The sequence below is a fragment of the Mixophyes fleayi genome, chromosome 6, assembly GCF_038048845.1.
Source record: "Mixophyes fleayi isolate aMixFle1 chromosome 6, aMixFle1.hap1, whole genome shotgun sequence".
NCBI lineage: Eukaryota > Metazoa > Chordata > Amphibia > Anura > Limnodynastidae > Mixophyes > Mixophyes fleayi.
In genome coordinates this window covers 20141915-20164433 of record NC_134407.1, presented here as the reverse complement: position 1 = coordinate 20164433, position 22519 = coordinate 20141915, and the positions used below count along the sequence as shown (strand labels likewise).

At 40.0% G+C, this 22519-nt stretch overlaps 1 protein-coding gene across 6 annotated transcripts in view; it reads left to right on the top strand.

The window, feature by feature from the left end:
- Positions 1–22519, top strand: part of ADAM12 (ADAM metallopeptidase domain 12) — a 399327-nt gene that overhangs the window by 334436 nt on the left and 42372 nt on the right. For all 6 annotated transcript variants that reach the window (XM_075215979.1, XM_075215980.1, XM_075215982.1 and 3 more), the window contains one exon: positions 2065–2260. In XM_075215979.1, the coding sequence (XP_075072080.1) occupies positions 2065–2260 (196 nt within the window). The remainder of the gene's footprint in view (positions 1–2064; positions 2261–22519) is intronic.

Below are 22519 nucleotides of genomic sequence, written 5' to 3'. Positions count from 1 at the left end.
CCTTGACCTGAATTATACATATTTCCATTAAACCTTCATCCGCTTGTTTCTAGCACAGTCATGTTTCCCTTCCGCATATCTTTGATTGTCCCAGACTTCATCTTTGTGCTCAGGCAGGCAGTTTACATTATCATAATATTTTCCCCTGTAGAAGATGCCCCTTTGTTCAGTTTGAAATTCCCCTAAAAGCGGTGGCAAGACACCTCTAAATATGAGCATCGCTTGATATGAATATTTCTTGGGTGCCCCTGCCCATCTTTTGTAGTAAAACAAACATTTCACCGCAGGGCATCATCAAGGGGTGTGTGGCCAGTGTGCAAGGGTTGTGTCTAGATGTTTATAAATGCTGCGCCTCCCTCCAGCCACCTCCCACTCTAAACTCCAAGGGCATTGTATAGTGTGGAAATTAGTTACAGAGATTTATACCATAAATACATTTATTTTATAACATGATCAAATACATATACATGAAACATTTAATTGTTTGGCAGTGCTGGTTTGGTATATATATTACTTTAACAAATATCCCCCCATGCCACCACCTCGCCTCCAATTCAGTAGCCCCCACGATCCTTATTCTTCATCCGCTCAGCCCTGTTATTCATCACAATGCTTCATTATCTCAGCATCATCCCCTCATCCCTAATATTCATCACCCCTTAATTATTCACCCACCTTTCATTCAATACCCCCAGGGGCAGGCTGGGCTTGGGGGGCATCTGCCCCTCGAGCCGGTCCCATAGTGAGCTACCTTGGGTCTGGTCACTGGGTTACCTGCATTTTTTTTTTTGTTTGGAATGCTCCTAAGGAGCTGCTGAGTTGAGTCTTGCCTCTGGGCTAGAATTTGCCAGCCAGCCCCTGAATATCCCCCTTCATTATACCCCTTCATAAGCCCCCCACCCCTGTTATTCATTGCCTTCCTCATTCCCCTTTACCCCGTCACTATTCTTACCTTACACAGTAGAAGCCATAGGGAGAGGAGCTGACATCTGATCACATAATAGTGCAGCCTCTCAGTCACTGGTAGGCTGGGAGTGAGCTGAGCGCTAATGAGGTCACAGCAGTTTAAACGTTGTGTAAATAATCCATTTATTAGTTGCATCTAACATGCTGCATCTAAATTTTATTGTGCAGTTGGTCAATACCAAAAAACGGGGACATTTCTAGGGCCAACAATTTCCAGAGTAAGAAAATCTTGAAAACCTGGAACTGACCTTGTTTTGTAAAGCCAAACATAATTACACTTTGTAATTAATTCATACTTGTCTACTCTCCCGCAATGTCCAGGAGACCCCTAGAGAGTGTAGACAACCATCCCGGATCCAGGCCTTGATGGTACAAACCCCTCTTCATGCGTACTTACTCCTTGGACCTCTCCTCTTGGATCTTCTGAAGCAAAGGTCCAAAATGTAGGCATGAATGAATTAATGTCATTGCGAAGTAATAGATCATTTTGATTATATGTTTTGTTTTGCTTTTAGCCAAGGGAAACCACTGGCATTTGCCAGCAATAACATTTGAATGATGCATCGTGCTGTAATCTTGTTTTGGTTGGTGGGGAGCTCCCTGCGACAGACATATTTTTTTGCAAACCAGTGCCGCATCTCCTTTAAATGAAAACAGACCCTCTCCATCCTCTGAAGTCATTCTAAAATAGTTACTATTATTTTTTTAAATGACACTAATGACTTTTACCAAGTTGCAGCTGCTTTATTTTGGACGGAGTTTGTCATGAACGTTTATCCCCGCTGTGAGCCAGGCATGTCTTTTCTGCAAATGTGTTCACTGCTACTAGAGAGGTTCTCCAACTCATTGTTAGCAAACGCAATCATCTTCCATTGTTTTTATTCACTCGTTGTATTATTCTGTGGTTGTGTACAATGACTGTAACACAAACATTGAGAGATTATCTCATTAACAAGTCGTTTGGTCTTATGTGGAAAAATGGCTTTGTAAACTTGGTTTGGCAGGGAAGGTATGCCTGCGTACAGTGCTGAATGTATATGTGTTATATAAACATAGAACATGGGTATAACACTAAACATTTGTCCATTGATTTCACAGCTTAAGCCAGGTGGCACTCCATGCCGGGATGCAAGTAATTTCTGCGATCTGCCGGAGTTCTGTACTGGAACCAGTGCACACTGCCCAGCTAATGTCTACCTACACGATGGTCACCCTTGCCACACGTTAGACGGATACTGCTATAGTGGCATGTGCCAGACACACGAGCAGCAGTGCATTACACTGTGGGGACAAGGTAGGTACTCCTTTGCCTTGAGCAGTTAATGCATGTTTGTATTATAGTCCTTGCTGCGCTGAGGGGTCCGCGGCTATTTTCACTCTGCAAAATGATTGGGATTTGGCACCAGCTCAGATGTGGCAGTCCTCTGTTTAATAGGACCCATTGTGTGTCTTCATATTATACTAAGGCTGCGATGCATTTCTATGCCCATTCTAAGCGATGTAATAAAGGATGCGCAAATAAATAAAGTGACACACTTGATCATTATTTTAGGAGCAAAATGGAAATGTTTATTTCATGAAAAGCGTGATACGAAAGTGGAGGTTGGATTTCAATGCCCTGTACTTTTGTGTTAGGTGCCACTAGATGTTTTTCTACCTCTCCGTACACCTAGGTACACCTCCACACACCTAGCCGAACCGTCCTGTGAGGGCAGATAGTAGGAGTGCAAGTTGATGTGCGTAGCCAAGCTTTCCTGGTGCCCAGGTGGAATGGACAGCTATGGTGTTTTGCTTTACCCATTCAATGTACTTCATGGTTGAGGCCCAATGCATTTGTTTGTTAGGCAGCACGGTGGCTCAGTGGTTAGCACTTCTGCCTCACAGCACTGGGGTCATGAGTTCGATTCCCGACCATGGCCTTATCTGTGTGGAGTTTCTATGTTTTCCCCGTGTTGTGTGGGTTTCCTATGGGTGCTCCGGTTGCTATAAAATAAAGCACCATTGATATTTAAATTATTTGGGCAATCATTATTTATTGATTAAGGGGCGGTTTAGCTTTTTGAATCCGCCACACATTGCCATTCATTTTAAATCGCAGCCTCAAACCGCCCTATAGTAAATACATTCGTTCGGACCACTAAACCACCGGCGATGTGTGGCGGTTTCAAACCGCCACCAAACTCGATTATTCGTAAATCTAGCCCCAAGGCTTTTTATGGGGAGGAAAAGATTGTACACCCCACCAGAAATCAGCGGATGCAACATTAACCCTTTATCTCTTTTACATCCCGTACTGCAAAATAACTGCTGCAAAAGTAAGCAAAACTAACAGGGCATACCCTGAATCTCCCCAAATCCTCACATCCCTGTAAACCTTGTACGCTCACAGCGTCATAAAAAACAGCATTTGCACTGTGATTTTGCACTTTTCAGTTCTGAAATTGTCTTTAATACTTGATATATGATATCTTTGTATCTAGTGGTCAACAACATATGTGTTTGTGCACCGTAAAACGTGGCGTTTTATTGCCGTATACTGTGTGAAATACTATGTGTGTGCCTGCAGTGGTCTAATATTGCTGTGTGTTCCAGTGGTGGGATCAGCTTACATTACACTAGCTGATAGCAAAATCTCTCAAACACATTGAGAGATGCAAACACAGGAAGTGTCCTGTAAGATAAAGAATTACGCGGAACAAGAAGTATAGCGAGGACTTCATCATTATTTATCCCAGTTGGATTGTCACAATGCAGCGTCAGGTCAGAAATGAAGCTGCGGGAAAACATGTTGAAGTCAGGGCTTCCTGAGTAGAAAACTTCCTCAGGAAATGGCGTTGACAAAATGTTTTATCAGTGCGCTCTACTATGCTAATTTAAACTTGAAAACTATTCCCCGATAAACATGTTCTTATTTACAAGCATTGACGTGACCCAAGATTGCTTCCTCCCGGCTTGACAGCTGTTTCCATTTATCCCCCGAGGGTTATTCATTAAGACCACTTCTGCCTACAGATTACTGTATAATTAATGCCATAACACCAAGCTTTATAGAGGGGAGTTTAAAGTGGACGCTGTGAACTAAAGTTGCTGTACAGATTCTACCTACGAGTCGCTGTTTGAGTCACAAAACGCCAGAGAAGATTCATCAGATCTTCTGCTCGCTCAATGTGGTTGCTTTAAGTTTTACAAAACAAATTCAAAAAGTTAAAATCATACAGAAATGTCAAAAATAAAGCACTGAGTGCAACACTTCCACAGAAAATCCTATTAATGTAAAATGTTATAACTGAAAACTAAAATGTATAGCTATATTCTAGCCCCTATAAATGTCTCAGACCCTTGCTAAAATAAACATATTTATTATTTCCATACCTGACAGAGCTAGCTGAGCACATTGTTGTTACAATGGGAAGAATAATAAAAAAAAAAAAAAACTTTATTATTCCTGATTGTTGCCCATTTCTTTACAGAATGTCCATAAAATGAAAAGATATTTATACCTAATTGGTCCCAAAAACAACAATATCTTGGAAAGACTATAAAATAAAAGTTATTCCTGATTCAACTGGCCGATAAGCCAAAAGGAAGATATTGGTCTGGTCGTGAAGGGGCAAAAACCTGGATGTAAATGGGTTATTGGGCAAAACTAAAATAGTTGTGGATGTGTCTATTGTTTGGTATAGGTTCCTCCTCTTTTAGTATGTTGGGTAATATCTCTTATAGCCTGCAAAGGTCACTGTTAGTAAAGAGGCTTGTTGCTCGGTAACAATTATCACTGAGACAGAACACTAAGGACGTTACATGTAAAGTAGTTATTTTCACCCGTGCTTTGGGATGGGCCCTCCAGCGCACTTTAAGGTGCATGCCTTCTGTCCGTCTCCACACAGTACAACACACCCTGGTGGGCGCAGAGGTGAAGAAATCTCCTGGAGGCGCGCTGTGCAAACATGTATCAAACATTAAAGTCCAACCTTCTACCATTTTGGAACCACCCCTACAATTAAGTTAAACTTTTTCTCCTAAAATACTCCACAGTTAAGCCTTATTTAGGACTGAAATTAATCATGAGCGTGAGGGGATATCTTGACCTTCTTTATTACATGTGGCGATTTTGTGTACGTGCCTAAAAAGACGCTTCTCTGCCGAAGCGTCATGTAGAGGCAAAAAAGGGTCAGTTTAAAAATATAGGACGTAACCCCAAAACTGCCAGCTCAAAGCTAATGCAAAATTGAAGTCATTCTGTGGAGTGAATAGGGTCATGTGCCAGTCTTAAAATCAAGAAGCGCCTCGAAAAATGCACCTACTCCATCCAGGTCCACACTAATCTCGCTTCACAAAATGAAGATTATTTTCTGCACTGCTCCATAAAATCACCTAACTCTGTACTTTGCAAGGAACCCATCATTTTGTTTGTACAAAGTTCCGCTCGTCCATGTTATCTAGCTAGGCAAACTCATGAGCCTTGATGCAAATCAAGATACACTACGGTCCAAAGCAGATTTTGCACAAAACAGTGGATGATTTTTGCACATTTTAAATTACTTCCAGTGTGCAGCATTTTTACAAACTATTCTATAGTTCATTTGTGCAAAGAAAAAGAAATTGAAGCAAAATCATGGGAAAAGCTGTACTTTTATATAAGCTGTACTGACAGATTTTATAAATGACTTGCTCCGTTGACTTGTTCTGTTGCTGGTCTGATGTCTTGAACAAGTGATTTAATAGAACTAGTTTTCAAAATATGTCCCCATACATGCAAAACTAAAGACCGCTGATTACAGATGAAAGTATACGTGCCCTCATGATTGGGCTTTGTCATATTTCTATGAACAAAGAGGAGAACAATTCTGTTTGGTTGTCAAAAAAGATGGTGACAGAGTTTGATGCAGGAGGGGATGGAGTTCCAGGGGCAAGGTGTAATGAGAAAGAGAAAGGTGTTTAAAGCATTAGAGAACAGTGAGAGTAGATGATGCAGAATGGAAAGAAAAAAAAGCAAATGACACATCTCAGGGCATGTGAAGATATAAAGCAAAATGTCCTATGTTCAGCTGAGTGGATTGCTTTACATGTAAGGAAGAAGACTTTATAGGTAATATATAGGTAATATGGTGTATTATGGGAAGCCATAAGAGCAATTTAACTAAGTGTGAGTGCCATTAATCCTGCATTTAGATGCAGGACTAAGTATGTAACTTTCACTTCACAATGTGGAAAGCACAGCTGATGCAAGTTCACTGAGATGCAATCAGGCGATCGCTGACATCACAGAGGCGGGGAGTTGAACTCCCAAACAGTATTTAAACCTGCTCTGCCTGTCATTCCCTCTCAAAGTATCAGCTTTACTGTTCTGAGCTCCTGCGTGTGTTATCCTGATTACTACTTGATTTCTGATTATCGCCCGGCATGTTCCTGTTTTCCTGACTTTGTACTGCGCTGACAGATTGGTTTTGACCTTTGGCTTTTCCAGGCTATTCCTCTGCTTGCTGATTCTGTGCAGTTTACCTGCATCCTGCTAGCCTCGGCTAATCTGACCCTTCTGTCTTCTATGCTACTAACCTGTAGTGCATCACCCACCACGACAACGGTCAGTTTCGTGGACTGCGACCTAGTTACTACATGCAGCCAAATCCATCCCTCCTAGCGGCGAGCTCCGGTGACTACTTGTAGTAACTTAGACACCACACCGCTGCTCTCTGGCTGAGTCAATTTTAGCTGTTGCTGTGTCCACAACCCAAGTCCTGAGAGTGAGTTAGCAGAAAGTATGGAGGACAGGAGGTGGGTGGTCCCAGCTGCTGAGTTTAGGATGGAATGTAAATGAGCAATATGGGAAGTTGGAAAATCAGAAAAGGAGATTGCAATATTCCAGATGTGATAGGAAGAGGCATGGTGACTTTAGGTAGAATAAGACAATTTTTGGTACAGGGACAGGTTCCAGCCTCAATGCTTACATGGTATAACGCATGGGAGATTCACTGTGGTGGTAGTATTTGCATTTATAGTGTGCAATATACATGTTAATGTTTGTAGAATATAGGTGGACATTGTTATCTTCAGGCTAAAAACATTGATCTTAATTGTAAGTTTAAGTCCAGTCTAATTTTGAATTATCATACATTTGGTTTTGCCCATGATTGTGATCCACCTTTATCTATGTTGCACACCCTCACACACAGTGGATATTATATTTGCATACGTGATGTATATTTTATATTACAGCGCAAGGATCTGTGCTGCAAAAAAAGTTTATTGTTCAGTGAGCAAATCTTGGATGAGATGATGAGTGACCCTAAGCTTATGGGATGTGTTCCTCTCAGTTGTGTAGATTGAATGATGAGCTCGGATATGCACCAATTCTGTCAAAATTAAATTATGTTCTTTGGGACAAGGGATTTAAATGATCTGATAGGGTTGGATGTTAAATTGTGATCCCGAACATATGTAAACTTCATAAATAGCCCACACTGGGAGATGAGAGTTTAGAACTCTGTTTTTTTGGACGCTTCTTTTTCCAAAAAATTATATAATTGTGGGCCAAGCTCATTTTCATAAAAGTTTAGTAAACGCATGCACAAAATCATGTTTTTCTCAACATTTATTGATTTTGAGTGGCAATAGCCAGGCTACATTTTAGTGAGACAAAATAAACCAACATTCTTAAAAGGTAATTAGACAGGACTGTGCCCCTAGCGCCCACATTATGTGAAATGGTATAATACATTCTTGGCTTTACTCTTTTGGCAGCCAATCAGAGACCACGTTACAAGGTGTGGCCATATTTTATGAACCAATTAGAGAGGTAGGAGTGGCTTCTGTCACTTCACTGAAAAACAAGTACACAGAACTCTGGCCAATTGTGAGCAAACATAAGTGGGCATCCTGTAATGTACACTGGCCACCAGAGCATGGGTTCTGTATTGTACACTTGCCACCAGAGCATGGGTTCTGTATTGTACACTAACTGGCGGAGATAGAGAACTGGTTCTGTGTTCAATGTTAGCTACCCATGGTCTCTGCTTTGCATATCAGTCACACATAGGTTTTATGTCGTATAGTTTTGTGTTGAATAGGTTTTGAGTTGCGTGAGAGAATTAGTGAGATGGTACAGTCTAATGGCTAGCATGGCAGCTCCTGATACTTCCCATAAATATGAATATAGAGAGTCAAACATGGGCTAGTCATGAGTATGTTAATGGAAGGACAGAGTGTATACTAGTCAAGATAATTTGTTTTGTGCACTAGCCACCAGGGAATGGAGTACATATTATACATTAGCTACCAGATAATGGGTATCTATATTGTATACTAGCCACCAGTGAATGAATTTTGTGTTCTACAATATCCACCAGAGAATGGTCTACAGAGATTGAGCTCTGTATTATACAGTAGCTGCCAGAGAAAGGGAATGGACTATATATATTAGCCAATAGAATTAGGATCTGTATTGTATACTAGCCACCAATGGGCTATATATTTTATAGCAATCTTCAACAAGCTAGCAATATGTGTAGCATGTCCCAATGGACTCTGCATTCTATAGTGTTTACCAGAATTCTCTGTATATTGTAAAGTGGTCTTTAGAATGCTCTCTGCATAGCATGCTGGACAGTCAGTGGGCTTTGCACTCAAAAACTCCCAGGTGGAGGTCTCTGCATATTCTCTAGAAAATTGCAAGTATATGAAGTAACTTATAGCAACTGATCAGAAGTTTGTTTTGATTGTCAAACTTGTGTGTGAATTGTCAAAAGTAATTGCTGATTAGTTGTAATTGCACAATTGCACTTTTTCACTTTAAGAATATTTATTTGAGTTGCAGAAAATGCAGACCTGCATCTTTACCTGTGCTTTCTTTTACTCTTCATTCACCAAATGCATTTCAAGGTGTACGCCCACTTCCTCCTGTGTGTGCTTTCTCCACACGTCATTCTTGAAATCTCAGTTTTTTGTATGTGTGTGTCAGAGTAGGATCACTCACGTACTTAATCCATAGTCATCAAGGAAAGCCCCTGATCCACCCCAGCTCCTCCAATCAGGTGATACAAACCCATACGCCCCTGCACTTACCCATAAACATGGCATTTCCATTAATAACCCTTTTTTTGCTTTATTCTGTTTCAGCAGTCAAATAGGTTTTTAGTTTCTTTCCAACTATCTTTTAATTAATGGAAAAAAATAATTCAATTAATCATCATCTTCATCATTTATTTATATAACGCCAACATATTCTGTAGCGCTTTACAATTGGGGACAAACACAGTAAAATAATAAATAAACTGGGTAAAACAGACAAAGAGGTGAGAGGGTCCTGCTCGCAAGCTTACAATCTATGGGACAATGGGAGTTTGATACATGAGGTTAAGTCTACATTTTGCATTTCGGCCCAGTCAGACTGCAGAGGTAAAAGTGACTCATAAGCTAAAAGATCCTGTCACACAACAATGTTGGTCAGGAGGTAGTTGTTTTGTGTGAAATTGTGCAACGGATGGTAATAGGGTAATGTAGTGAAGTTAAGAGGGTGGTTGAGGAATATTATAAGCTTGTCTGAAGAGGTGGGTTTGCAGAGAACGCTTGAAAGTTTGTAGACCAGAGAAGAGTCTTATTGTGCGAGGGAGAGAATTCCATAGAGTGGGTGCAGCCCGAAAAAAGCCCTGTAACCGGGAATGGGAGCATGTAATGAGGGTGGAGGAGAGATGCAGATCTTGTGCAGAACGGAGTTGTCGAGTTGGGAGATATTTTGAGACAAGAGAGGAGATGTATGTTGGGGCAGCTTTGTTGGTGGCCTTGTAGGTTAATCCTGATGGCTGATAATATATACATTTTGATAGAGACAGACAGATGAATTGTAATCTTACGAGAAGTATTCTCTTACCTCTCTGTCTGTCTGTATTACCCAGTATTGTGTTATTACCGTTTGTTCACAATTGTAATCTGCTACGAAACTTACTGGCGATATATAAATAAATGTTGATGATGATGAATCTGGTATATTGCGAAAATGAAAGATCAGAAATGTGAAAGCTGGCACATTGGGTGTCAATAGGCCAATATCTTAACTTAAATATATAATAAAGCGATTTCTTTCCTTTTATTACACATGTTCCTGTACAGATGACTCATTTTGGGCTACATCCAAGTTTCTAAATTTCACAGCCTCACACAGAAACCATGATCCTCTTAGTTATTACCCAGATTAGAGACATGTATCTCACATCAGCTTGATGACCGTTTATGGTCTAATCAAGTTCCCTTCAAACCCCATAAAGTCAGTGACTAAGCAGAAGGTTTTCGTAGATCCTTCTCATCAAGGAGATGTTGGCTGCCAGGAAACCATTCAATGAGACATTCACTGCTCATCCCAGACAGTCTAACCTTCACAGGTCATGTTCAATTCACGCTTGCAGACAAATTGCTCTGTGTGTAACTTAAATGTAAACCAAGTCTATTTCCTGCACACGCCCCCCCCCCCCCCCCCCCCCATTTACTGTAGTGTTCTGAAGCCCGTGCTTGATTTTCCTATTTGAAAAATTCACAATCACTCAACCAAAAATTGCTTAAAAACCATCATTGTAAACATGGAGTTGGGATGGCAGCCAGCAGTCGTCCAGAGCTCTTTTTACGAATAACCTTAATTCTCAGTATGGCTGATACATGTCTCCGGCATTCTATGTGCTTGATGTATTCTCCATGGCTTACAGAACTCAGCATTCATATTCTCCAACTCATTGTTCTTTATGTTAGAATGTAGCAGTTCTTTAACACTGCAGAGGTTTTCAGCTCATTGGGGCTTAACTTAATTCACATTGGAGGAACAGCTGTCAGTGTCGGACACTTGAGAGGTTGTGCTACACTTTGTTGTAGTTTCTTTTTTTAATTATTTTTATTACACAATATGCGAACAAGCAAAAGACAGAGAAACAGTAACACTCGGAAAAACAAAGCGAGATTAGAAATGGGGAAGAAAGGGTTGAATGCTAAGTCAAAGAGAACATCATCATCATTAGTTATTTATACAGCGCCACTAATTCCGCAGCGCTTTACAGAGAACTCATTTACATCAGTCCCTGCCCCATTGGCCCCATAGGAGCTTATAGTCCAAATTCCCTAACACACACAGACTAGGGTGAATTTAGAGAGCAGCCAATTAACCTACCAGTATGTTTTTGGAGTGTGGGAGGAAACTGGAGCACCTGAAGAAAACCAATGCAAACACAGGAAGAACATACAAACTCCACACAGATAAGGCCATGGTTGGGAATTGAACTCATGACCCCAGTGCTGTGAGGCAGAAGTGCTAACCACTAGGCCACTGTGCTGCCCATGGCAGTGGAATGGTACAATTCAGAGATAAGAGTTAGTTATTCTTATAAATATCTCTTGTTTTCTGGAGATGGGCATTCATTTTATGAAGACCCAACCAGAAAGAAAAAGTACACTATTGCATTAATAATAAACAGATCTTTTTATAAAGCTATTCTTTCTGTTAAAACCATCCTTCCTAAATACTACTTTTTTCCCCCATGCAAAAGGGCTATCTTCAGCAAGTACCAGTGGTACTTAACGCCAGCAGGGTTAGCAGCGGTGGTAATGATGTTAGCGCCAGCTGTAAACCCATTAATACATTGCGTGAAGAGGGAAAAAGTGCTTTCTCTGGTGAAAACACCAGTGTCCTTCTGCAAAATGTTTTTTCCACCCTTAGATAAATATACCACTATGTGTGACAACGTGTTCATATAATATAAGTTGAAATGGATTACAAAGAGTCATCAAAGGACACAGGCGAATGATAACCGATCCACTGATAAAATATTTGAAGAAATTTAGACTGTAAATCAAGTAATCTTTTCATTTACCATTATCCAATTAACCTTCAGGTCAATGATATGTCAAAGGGAAAAATAAAATTGAGCAACATTCAGCATAGCAGCAATATAGATATGTTTAATTGATTTATGACACTTTATGATGTTATACTGCTTGTATAGTTGAAAATGGCTTTTGGGACAGAGGATGACTTACAGGAAGTTCATTGACCGTGATGTGTTACATTACACTGAGTTCAGCAGCAGTTTGTTGCCTCCAGAATACATCCTGCGTTTGTATGTATAATATTGTACTGCTACAGTCATAAGATACCTCAAGCTCTCACAGGCCCGGCTGCCTGAATCAATACTCCTCATTCTTGTACTTATGACCGTAATCGGCTACTGACGAGGGTCCTAGGAGAGGGATCTCAACCAAAAACCACTTGGGGATCTCTATGGTATGAGAGGGGCGTTGTTAAGTTTAATAGGAATCGGTGTAGTATGTGAGCATTGTAAGGCACGGCAGTGATATCTGATGAGTATATGGAAGTGTCATAATGGTCAATGAAGTAGAGGCATTATTGGTCCAGCTGCTTGAAGAAGGTCTGGAGACTCTGCAAGGTTCTGGGAGAGTGAGGGATGGAAATCCATGAAGGAAAATGCTGTACAAGTCATACAGCTGGGAATAAGAGGAAGACACAGGTAGTATACAGTCTGCGTGCCCATCGTATCATCATCATCATCACCATTTATTTATATAGCGCCACTAATTCCACAGCGCTGTACAGAGAACTCACTCACATCAGTCCCTGCCCCATTGGAGCTTACAGTCTACATTCCCTAACACACACACACAGACAGAGACAGACAGACTAGGGTCAATTTGTTAGCAGCCAATTAACCTACCAGTATGTTTTTGGAGTGTGGGAGGAAACCGGAGCACCTGGAGGAAACCCACGCAAACACGGGGAGAACATACAAACTCCACACAGATAAGGTCATGGTCGGGAATTGAACTCATGACCCCAGTGCTGTGCGGCAGAAGTGCTAACCACTAGGCCACTGTGCTGCCCACATTGTATAATATTTGTATCTCCACAGTGTTGTGTGAGTTCAGGAGACCCTTTATGTTCTCTTTTTTCCTGAAAATGACATAATTCATCAGACTGGTGTAACATGGGTGAAGAGAGGTGGAATGAAGAAAACCTGGAAAAATACAGATGTAGCAAAGCCTTAAATTGACTCCGGCGAGTCATGATTCTACTGCTTAGCACCATTCCCAGAGATACAATTCTTCATTGTAGTACCAGTATTGGTACTACAACGGTACTTGGGGGACCGTTACAGCACATTGTGAAAGTAATTTATTCTAAAATACAATTCCCTGTAAAAATAACTAAAACAGGGGTAACGTTGAATAACCAGCACCAGTGCTATAGCCTGGGCTAAAGTAGAGGGACAATGGGTGCTGGGTCCCCCTGCAAGAGTGGCTACAAGCACCAGGCTAAACTAGGATGGGTCGGTCATGCTATAACACAGAGACCTGCATCATGGGTCTCCCTGTCATTAGGTGAAACCAGCTCAAAAAGGAATTATCTTTGGGAATCCAGCCAGTAAAAGTCTGTGCTTGGGCCCCATTCATCCCCAATCCCCTGAGTCATAAATCCCCTTAAGGGGACACAGTTCTTTGGTCCCCCCATCACCGAAGCTAAGGGGGCCCCTTTAATTCCTGAACCCCCAGAGCCATAAGGTCCCTTAGGGGGAAAGGGTCTTTGGTATCACCACCGTAAGGCTTGGACAGTCCCCTTTACCCCAAGGTAAGCCGAGGCTTCCCCCAGGGAACTGGTTTTCAGCTATCCCTCATAAGGTGTGAGCCTCCGACAACTAGGAGAGAGGGTCGCCCATAAGGGTCTATACCCAAACTCCCCACGTGAGAATAAAAAAATGATAAACATGAATAAAGTGCAAAAAATGCTAAGTGCTAGATGTCAATAAATAAAAAATAAAGAAGTAGCCGTAGGCTCCAGCCTAATACCTAATAGCTGGTGGGGTTTAAATATAATTTTGGTCCAAAGGGCCAGGACCAAGAAATAAATAGTGATGCAGAGATAACTAGTGCATTGTGCCGGTGTCTTACACTGTGAGAAGAGAGGGCTCTCACCACCACCAGTGCATCTTCTAGTCACCTCCGGGTCCTATCACCTGGAAACACAGACACCTCGGGCTCAGAACACCACCTGCCTTCTGGCATTAGACCAAGTCAGCCCACCCTTTCAGAGAGTGGTGACCCTCCCCCCTTACTAGGGAAGATATTACACTTAATCCTAGCCAAAAGGTGCCAGGGTAATCGTTTACAGACAAACAAGATTGACTGCTTGGGCATACTGTAACTTGTAGAACTAGTAGGTGTATTTCCCATACCTGCTGTATCTGATAGCTCAATGTCATTGAACTGAAAGGAGCCGGAGAAGTCTAATGTATCTACTTATCATCATCATCATCAACAACATTCATTTATTTAGTAGCACTTTGCAAGTGTTTAGCTATGCGTATGATGTATCTTTACTACAGACGCACAATATAATATAAAATAATATTACAGTATTGTATCTACTAGTGTAGGGTTATGTTATGCTTATGATGCATTTCTCATTTCTATTGCATCTGACAGTGTACAATGGTGATCTATTAAATATAACTGTTCACTATAAATATTTTAATGTCAATAAAAACAACTCAATGATTATCAATGTGTATGAGATTAGGGTTGTAAAATAATAATAGGGTGCGATATACACATGTGACCTGGAATATCGTAGGTATTACTTTAAAGGTCATGTTTTCCTTCTTAGAATTAATCTTGGAATCCTTCCCTTATGTACTTTAGGTAACAGTACTTATTTGGTTGAAGTTTATCACTTCCTATGTGCAGCTAGCTATTGTAATGGAAAGCCATTTAATCTGGGGGCATATTTATCATTGGGAAAAAAGCCAGATAACTGGTGAAAATGGGTGTATATAATATGCCAAATGTAAGAGAAGTGGTAATATATCTTGTAAAGCTTCACTTACTTGGTTGTAAATACACTTGAAAGAAATAACATAAACTGACTGTAAAGTATGATGTGAAATCTAGAAGACTCAGACCCAGTAAGTACACAGTGATAGATATATATATATATATATATATATATATACACACACACACACACACACACACACGGCAAAATTGCAGTTCAAAAAAACAAATCAAGGGCAAAATTTATTTGGTTATAGCTTCAATCCATTCAGCCATACCTTTATCCTATTATGCCCACTTTTACTGCACCCTTTCTACTGTCACACATTTGGACTGTGCCTTGAAATTCTTCTGTACAGTTCTGAATATTCATGGGAATTATTGAGAGTATGAACATTCCATGCTCACTGTACTGCTGAGAAACTGACATCATCACACTGTAGCAAATTACAGATTTCAAGACAAGCTTTTGATTGCTTATGAAGGCCCACAAGTGTAAAGTAACAGAATCTTCATCTGACATAAACAGATAAATAATCCACAAGGCATTGTTTTAGGAAGTCCTGTACACAGGGGGCATTTACTCAAGCGTTACTGGTGATCTTTCAGAACTGCATACAGGCCCACCTTAATTCGGCCCTGTCAGTGATGTCCATGTGTCTCAACTTTTAAAGGGACAACAGTTTTTCCTTGTGTTGAGCAGGATTCTATCCAGTTCAGTTAAGAGGGTCCTGTACCCTACAGGATAAGTACATGTTTGTGTTGATGCATTGAGCAGGACTCATTTCAGCTTTAAAAAGTGGCGACGCCCCTTCCCTCAAAAGTGGTATCCCCCTCGAGCATTCGCCCCCATCCCCGCTGCTTCTTAGCCGGTGGGTGGTGGGGGTGATATCCTCTGCTCCTGAGACTCGGAGTGTGGTGTTTGGCTATGACATGATAGCCAAGCCCCATACTCCCAGTATAAAACTGAAATGGAGTAGCAGCAGCTTCTCCTTCATGAGAGTCCGGCTTTCCGAGTGTGGATGCCAAGGAGGCATTAAAGACACTGTATGATTGACATAATTTTACTCATTTACTATATTAGGCACCTCTTAACCATTGGCACCCTAAGCAACTGCCTCGGTGCGCCAAATGATAGCACCAACATTAGGGGGTTAGCTGCTTAAATTCAACGTGTGGCTCTGAAGTGCTTCTTTTGTGACACAGACATCATTTTCCCATGGTCTTTAATGTGTGTTAGACTGCTGCCATTTTCTAGCTGGAAAAAAACTATGTATTGGGAATTGGGATATTATGCCCTGAATCAGGAATGAGTTTGATGTCAGTGGGCCTGATTCATTGAGGAACTTAAGCAAGAAATTTCTTACTTAAGTCTCCTGGACAAAACCATGTTAAAATGCAAGAGGTGAAAATTAGTTTTAGATTTTGTACATAAGTTAAATACTGACTGTTTTTTTCATGTAGCACACAAATATCTACTTTAAATTTCAGTGTACAAATAAGCTATCAAGTATCTGTGTGCTACATGATAAAGTAGTCTGTATTTAACTTATGTGCAAAATATAAAAATAATTTCACCCCTTACATTTTAACATGGTTTTGTCCAGTAGACTTAAGTAAGAAATGTCTTGCCTATGTTTCTTAATGAATCAGGCCCAGTGATATCAGTGTGGCCTAGTAAATTGATATGCAGCATTCATGAATATTGCTTCAGCCCAAAAAACGTCCGCCTCCGCTGTCTGCAGGTGACAGGCACACTATCATTAGTCAAAATATTCTCTCCCGTCTTTTATTCTGTAGTAATAACCTTTTACAGATGCAGAGAGAAACGGATCGATGTTAAATGCAGCAGATCCACAGTTTAACAAAATACCCTTTGTACTAAAGGCAGCAACACCCAGAGGTAAGAAATCTTCCCATCTGCTGAGACCATTTAGCAGTCCCGCTCCAGGTGATTTCTATTTGTAAAACATCAAACCCTACAGAGGTCTAGTTAAACAAGCCCCTGATAATTCACTCCAGAAGGCCTCTGTTTTACAGTAAGGACACCTAAATGAGATTGAAGGAGTGAGAGAAATATGAATATCATCCATGAAAACATGCTAATTAGCTTCCAAACTAATTAGTGAGAGAGAGGTTCTAGAATTCATTATGTTGCTGAGGAGCCATGAGGCTTGCAAGTGGAATATCAGATGCACTTTGTGTACCAAGAAGAAACAAAACAAACTTTGGAAGAGCTGTATTGTTATAGGGAAAGCAGGTGTTGATTTTGTCTTGAACCAGGATAGTTCAAGAGGTTTACAGAGGTTCTGATGGAAGTCGCTGTCATGCTGAGCTGTCATCATTGGACCTCCTAGAAGTCTAATGACGGGCAGAAACCACGGGTTTGTTTGCGGCCCTGTTGTCTGTTCTGTCCTCAGAAGGTGAAAGCACCAGAGTACGGGGCCGCTACCACATTCAGAAGATACCTGGGTTTCAGATTCTAAAATATCATGTGAGGGAGGGCATGGTTTCCATGACATAGTTAGACTCTGATCAACTTGTGAAGCTCCTGAGAAGGAAAAAGAGGTGGGTAGGAAGGGAAAAAAGAGGTGGAATTTTGGTGGGGTGAAGCTGCTCGGACCATGAATCCGGGACTGGTACACACAAGGTTTTTATATATGTGTCATTTGGCAAGAGAATGGCAGAACAGAGTGTTTGCGATGTTATGATATAGCCAAGTCCTGTTTTCAGGGTATTTCTAATTTTTTTTAGTTTGTTTTAATTATTGTATTAAACAATTAAGCTATGAAACAGAGCATTAAACCGTGCAGTTCACTCAAGTTTTCATTGTAAAGAAAATGTCCTATATAGGGCAGCTCGGTGGTTTGATTCCAACCAAGGCTCTATCTTTGCAGAGTTTCTGTGTTCTATCCGTGTTTGCTTGAGTTTCCTACAGGTGCTCCGGTTTCCTCCTACAGTACAAAGACATACTGATAGGTCAATTGGCCTCTGATTAAATGAACCTCATGCCTGCCTATTTTAGAAAAATAATTTCAGGGAAACATGTAATTCATTCATTCAGACTTCAAATGAAAGTAAATGATCCTGGTGTGAAAGTAACTGCCTTTTTTGTTTGGCCCATTTACTCCTCTTCAAGCATGAGGGTCTGGATGGGGCTTGAACCTTAGTCCCTTGAAGGTTCAGGTTTCTGCCCTATCTGTTTTCTTTCAGAGACAACTGTCAATCTTACCGGAAGTGAAGATTTACTTGCAGGGAGCGATGCATGTGCAAACTCCATACATCCCCCCAGTAGCGTCTTGGGATCTCAATCTGAGGCTGACAGCTTTGCAGCATCTTCCTATGGAACCTTTAGATTTGATGGAGTTGAAGTTTCTTACCTCTAAGACCACCTTTCTCCACCGTCAGGAGAGTTTCAGAGCTGGGGGCTCTGTCTTGTAGGTCTCCATTTCTCATCTTACATGAGGACAGGTCTGTTCTTCAACTAAGTTTTTCAGCCCAAAGTGGTTTCCAAGTTCCATATTAAGACATTATAATCCTGACTTTAGACAGGGGTAAGTGGAGAAAGTGGACTTTCTTCACTCAATGTCCATGGTAAGGTCCTTGAGTACTTATGTCCATAGGACTCGTGAAGTAGGGCAGATGATCTCTTACTCCTCTATAATGCCCAGTAGAGAATTTGACTGCCGTCTAAACAGACCAATGCTAGGTAGATTGTTCGGTAATACAGCAGGTTTACGGTGGGTCAGTAAAAACTGTTCCCAAAAATATGACTGCACATTCTACCAGATCTGAGGGTGCTTCTTGGGAGGTGCAGCACAGGGCCTTGTCTGAGCAGTTGTGCCAGAGGGCCCCTTGTTCACAAAACTTCACAAACATCTACAGATTCAATATTTTTGCGTCCAAGCTGCCCGTGTTGGACATAAGGTGCTGCACACCACTACTTCTGGATGTGCTCTCCTGTAGGGACAACTTGGGGAAGTCCCAGTGTTTCTAGTATCTACCATGGATGAATGAAAATATGGGATTTTTATATTTACGTTTATTCGTATGTTAAATTATTTTCTCAGAGTCCAATGGGGTATGCTAGAATTCCACCCTTTATGCTCTTGTTTCTGTTCCTTGTTCTTCACTGCTCTCCTTGTTAGGTTCTCATTCCTGTTGTTGAAGAACCCTTTTCTCTCCTTTCATGTTCTGTACTCCTGGTTCTGTCCTTGGGACTTGGCTAGAAAAATTCAGTCATGGCGGCGTGGTTGGGTATGGAAGTGGAGGAGCTTGGGCTTTTGGAAGAAGATTTAAAGCTCCCAAACTCCACCTTTAACCAATGACTCAGAGAAAAAGATTTAACATAAGTATAAAAATCTCATTAGATTATGTATATTATTCAGCTCAATAAAAAGAATACATAACATTTGGTATACATTGTTAAATAGTAGCTTTGTTTGCTCTTTAGAAAATAACAAGGCCTGTACATGCAATGATGGAAAATGTATTCATTTAATAGCTGTGGATCAACATTGAAAAGTCTATTCTGTGCACACCACACACAAAGAACTATCCACTCTCTATTACAAGTAATGACTTGAAAACCTTCTGCCCTCGAGACTAAGGGTTATCCCATTATCGCCTATCTTCAATCAATACAAATTGCTAAAAACTCATTTATGTCTTTGAAAAATAGTTACATTGTCATTGCAGACCCAGTAAATATATATTTTTTTCATTTTTTGAATGTTTTGTTGATTGTTGGAATGACCTTGACGCATGTCTTCAATGTTTCTTGTAGGAACTGTCATTTTCTAGAATTTTGTAGAGGCACTATTTACTGTCTCTTAAGTAATAAAAATAACAAACATTTAGGTTCATGGAAATATGTTGGACTAAACTCACCTAAGCTGGCCTAGTTTCTCGTTACCTTTTGTTTTTGATGTGTCATTTTGGAATCAAATAATATTTCCTGACGGAATCAGGAAAGTAGAGCTACAAAGTACATCCCTTCTTCTGGGCTGTGATATTCAAATGTAAAAGACAAATATAATCACCTACCTATAAGGCACTATCTGAAAAGTTGAATTTTAAAGTAGACTCACCAAGTGGTGGCAGCTATTTTCTGACATTTCCCAATATTCACTAGGGAAAATGAAGCCAATTAATTCACTAGGAACAAGTGACATCACTGAGACATTTTGTTTATGCTACTGGCCGCAATACTGCGACATTAGCCGAAAAAGGACATTGGGCCTGATTCATTAAGGATCTTAAATGAAGAGGATCCTTATTTCAGTCTCCTGTACAAAACCATGTTACAATGCAAGGGGTGCAAATTAGTATTCTGTTTTGCACATAAGTTAAATACTGACTGTTTTTTTCATGTAGCACACAAATATCAACTTTAAATTTCAGTGTACAAATAAGCTATCAAGTATTTGTGTGCTACATGAAAAAACAGTCAGTATTTAACTAATATTATTAGTATTATTAGGTCGACAATTCAAATGTAGACAGTATTATTAGATCAGCAATAATATCCCTAACCCTAACCATATAATATTGTCTACATTCGAATTGTTGACCTAATGTTGTGGACTTTCTGATGTCGACCAAATGAATGACTAGCTAACGTCCGCATACCGTGAGCATCTGGGTAATACAGATCAGTCTATGACCAAATCACCTATAGAGATATTGTACCGCTTACAGAAATATCGAATACCTGACACATTTATTCTTTTTTGACCGTTTGAGAAATATTTTCCAGACTTCAAAAACCTTTATAGATAGATATAATATATTTTAGATGTAATAAATAGGTCCATGTTAATACTTCTACAAGCCACCAATTTCATGGCTACATTCAGACAGCTTCTGTAGCTTTCCTGTTATAACTAGACTGAAATGAATAGGTCTCGCTTCCCTAGCATTGATTTTATTATCGGTTTACAAGACATGTTCCGTACAGAAAGCAAAAACAGAATGAGGAATTACCTCTGTACACCAAATTAATTTAGCATTTTAGCTTTCCTCAAGATAGTCACTTTATTTTGATGCCCGAGCAGTTTTATAATATCTCCCTGTGGTTTATTATATAATACTATATTTAAAATGCATTATTTCTTTCTTGAAAGTTCAACGATACATCTTTAGAAAAGATTTCAACTTTTCCATTAATAAACTGTCTTTGCGGTATTACGCTATACATGATTGTAAATCATGTACTGTATATTAAAAGCCAGTAGAGTTGTCTTTATTTTTTTAGAAATAAGTATTGTGTATTGTTATACATTTCGTTATAATAGAGTTGTTTTTGTTTAGTTTATTTTTTACGCATTTAACGGACATCATTGTAACTGTAGTTGGTAAATTGACTGATCCTAGGGATCATTAGGGATATAGGAAAAAATATAAAATTATATAGTGTTAACTGGTCTCGATTCACATGACATTCTTCACAGAATGGAAACTTAAATGCAAGTTACAATAAATAAATGGAATCCAATTGTATTCACAGATATGTCCAAGGTCTAATTGTCATTTAAAGTCCTCTCAATAGATAATTAAAACTTTACGTGTAAATTTTGTTGTACAAAATGGTTATGTTACAAATAACGCTTGTATATCGTCAGCCATTTATACTGTAGTCCAACACCATTGTCATCGCCTTCACACAGCCATTAACTTTACCAGAGGACCTACCAGTCATCCTCAAGCCTAAATTAGGTCTTTGGGATGCCTTGTGCAAGGGAAAATGTTGGTGCCTAGTTCTATTTTAGATAACCCCCAATGCATTTCTGTATTATACAGTATGCATAGTTTCCAATATTCTAAAATAATTTCCAAGGATATTTTGTTGTTGAGGAGGATGTTTTTTTAAGTGTAGCGTCTTATGTTTGTGTTGAGTGTAGTACAATTGTCTTATGATAACGTGCAGTGGTCAGATCATCATCATCACCATTTATTTATATAGCGCCACTAATTCCGCAGCGCTGTACAGAGAACTCACTCACATCAGTCCCTGCCCCATTGGAGTTTACAGTCTAAATTCCCTAACACACGCACACACAGACTAGGGTCAATTTGTTAGCAGCCAATTAACCTACCAGTATGTTTTTGGAGTGTGGGAGGAAACAGACGCAAACACGGGGAGAACATACAAACTCCTCACAGATAAGGTCATGGTCGGGAATTGAACTCATAATTGTGATTACGGTAGCTATGGTTGTGTGTCTAGTCTCTCAGCCTTTTGTGAATGTAGCAATGCCCTGGAAATCTGGAGATTTACCAGTTAGGATACTGTTTTCTAATATCACTTAAAATTCTGGTAGAAAACATAGAGATTATACTATTCTAAGTTGTGTAATTATATAGTACAGGTTTGTACTATACTGGGAGGGTTATAGAGAATTATGGACTGGTGTCTGTGTGTGATATTAAGCACAAAATCTATTACCCTTTGTCTGGAAGAGAGAGTGATAGCATCAACACGTTATTCTGGAGAGAAAAACACAATAGATTAATATTAATCTTAATATTAATCTATTTGTCAACGTTTCTTTAAGATAAGTTTTCCCGTTGAATCTGAAAGAACCCCCAATTATTTCTAAGAGCATGCTGGGTAGGCTCTCGGGAACAGAGTACAAGAACACGCTGTTCTCTGCTTTAATGGAACCAAATTAGACGTTTCATGGCCTATACAAGGACCAGAGAAATAGCCGCAAAGCTTAGTGAAAATGTCGTC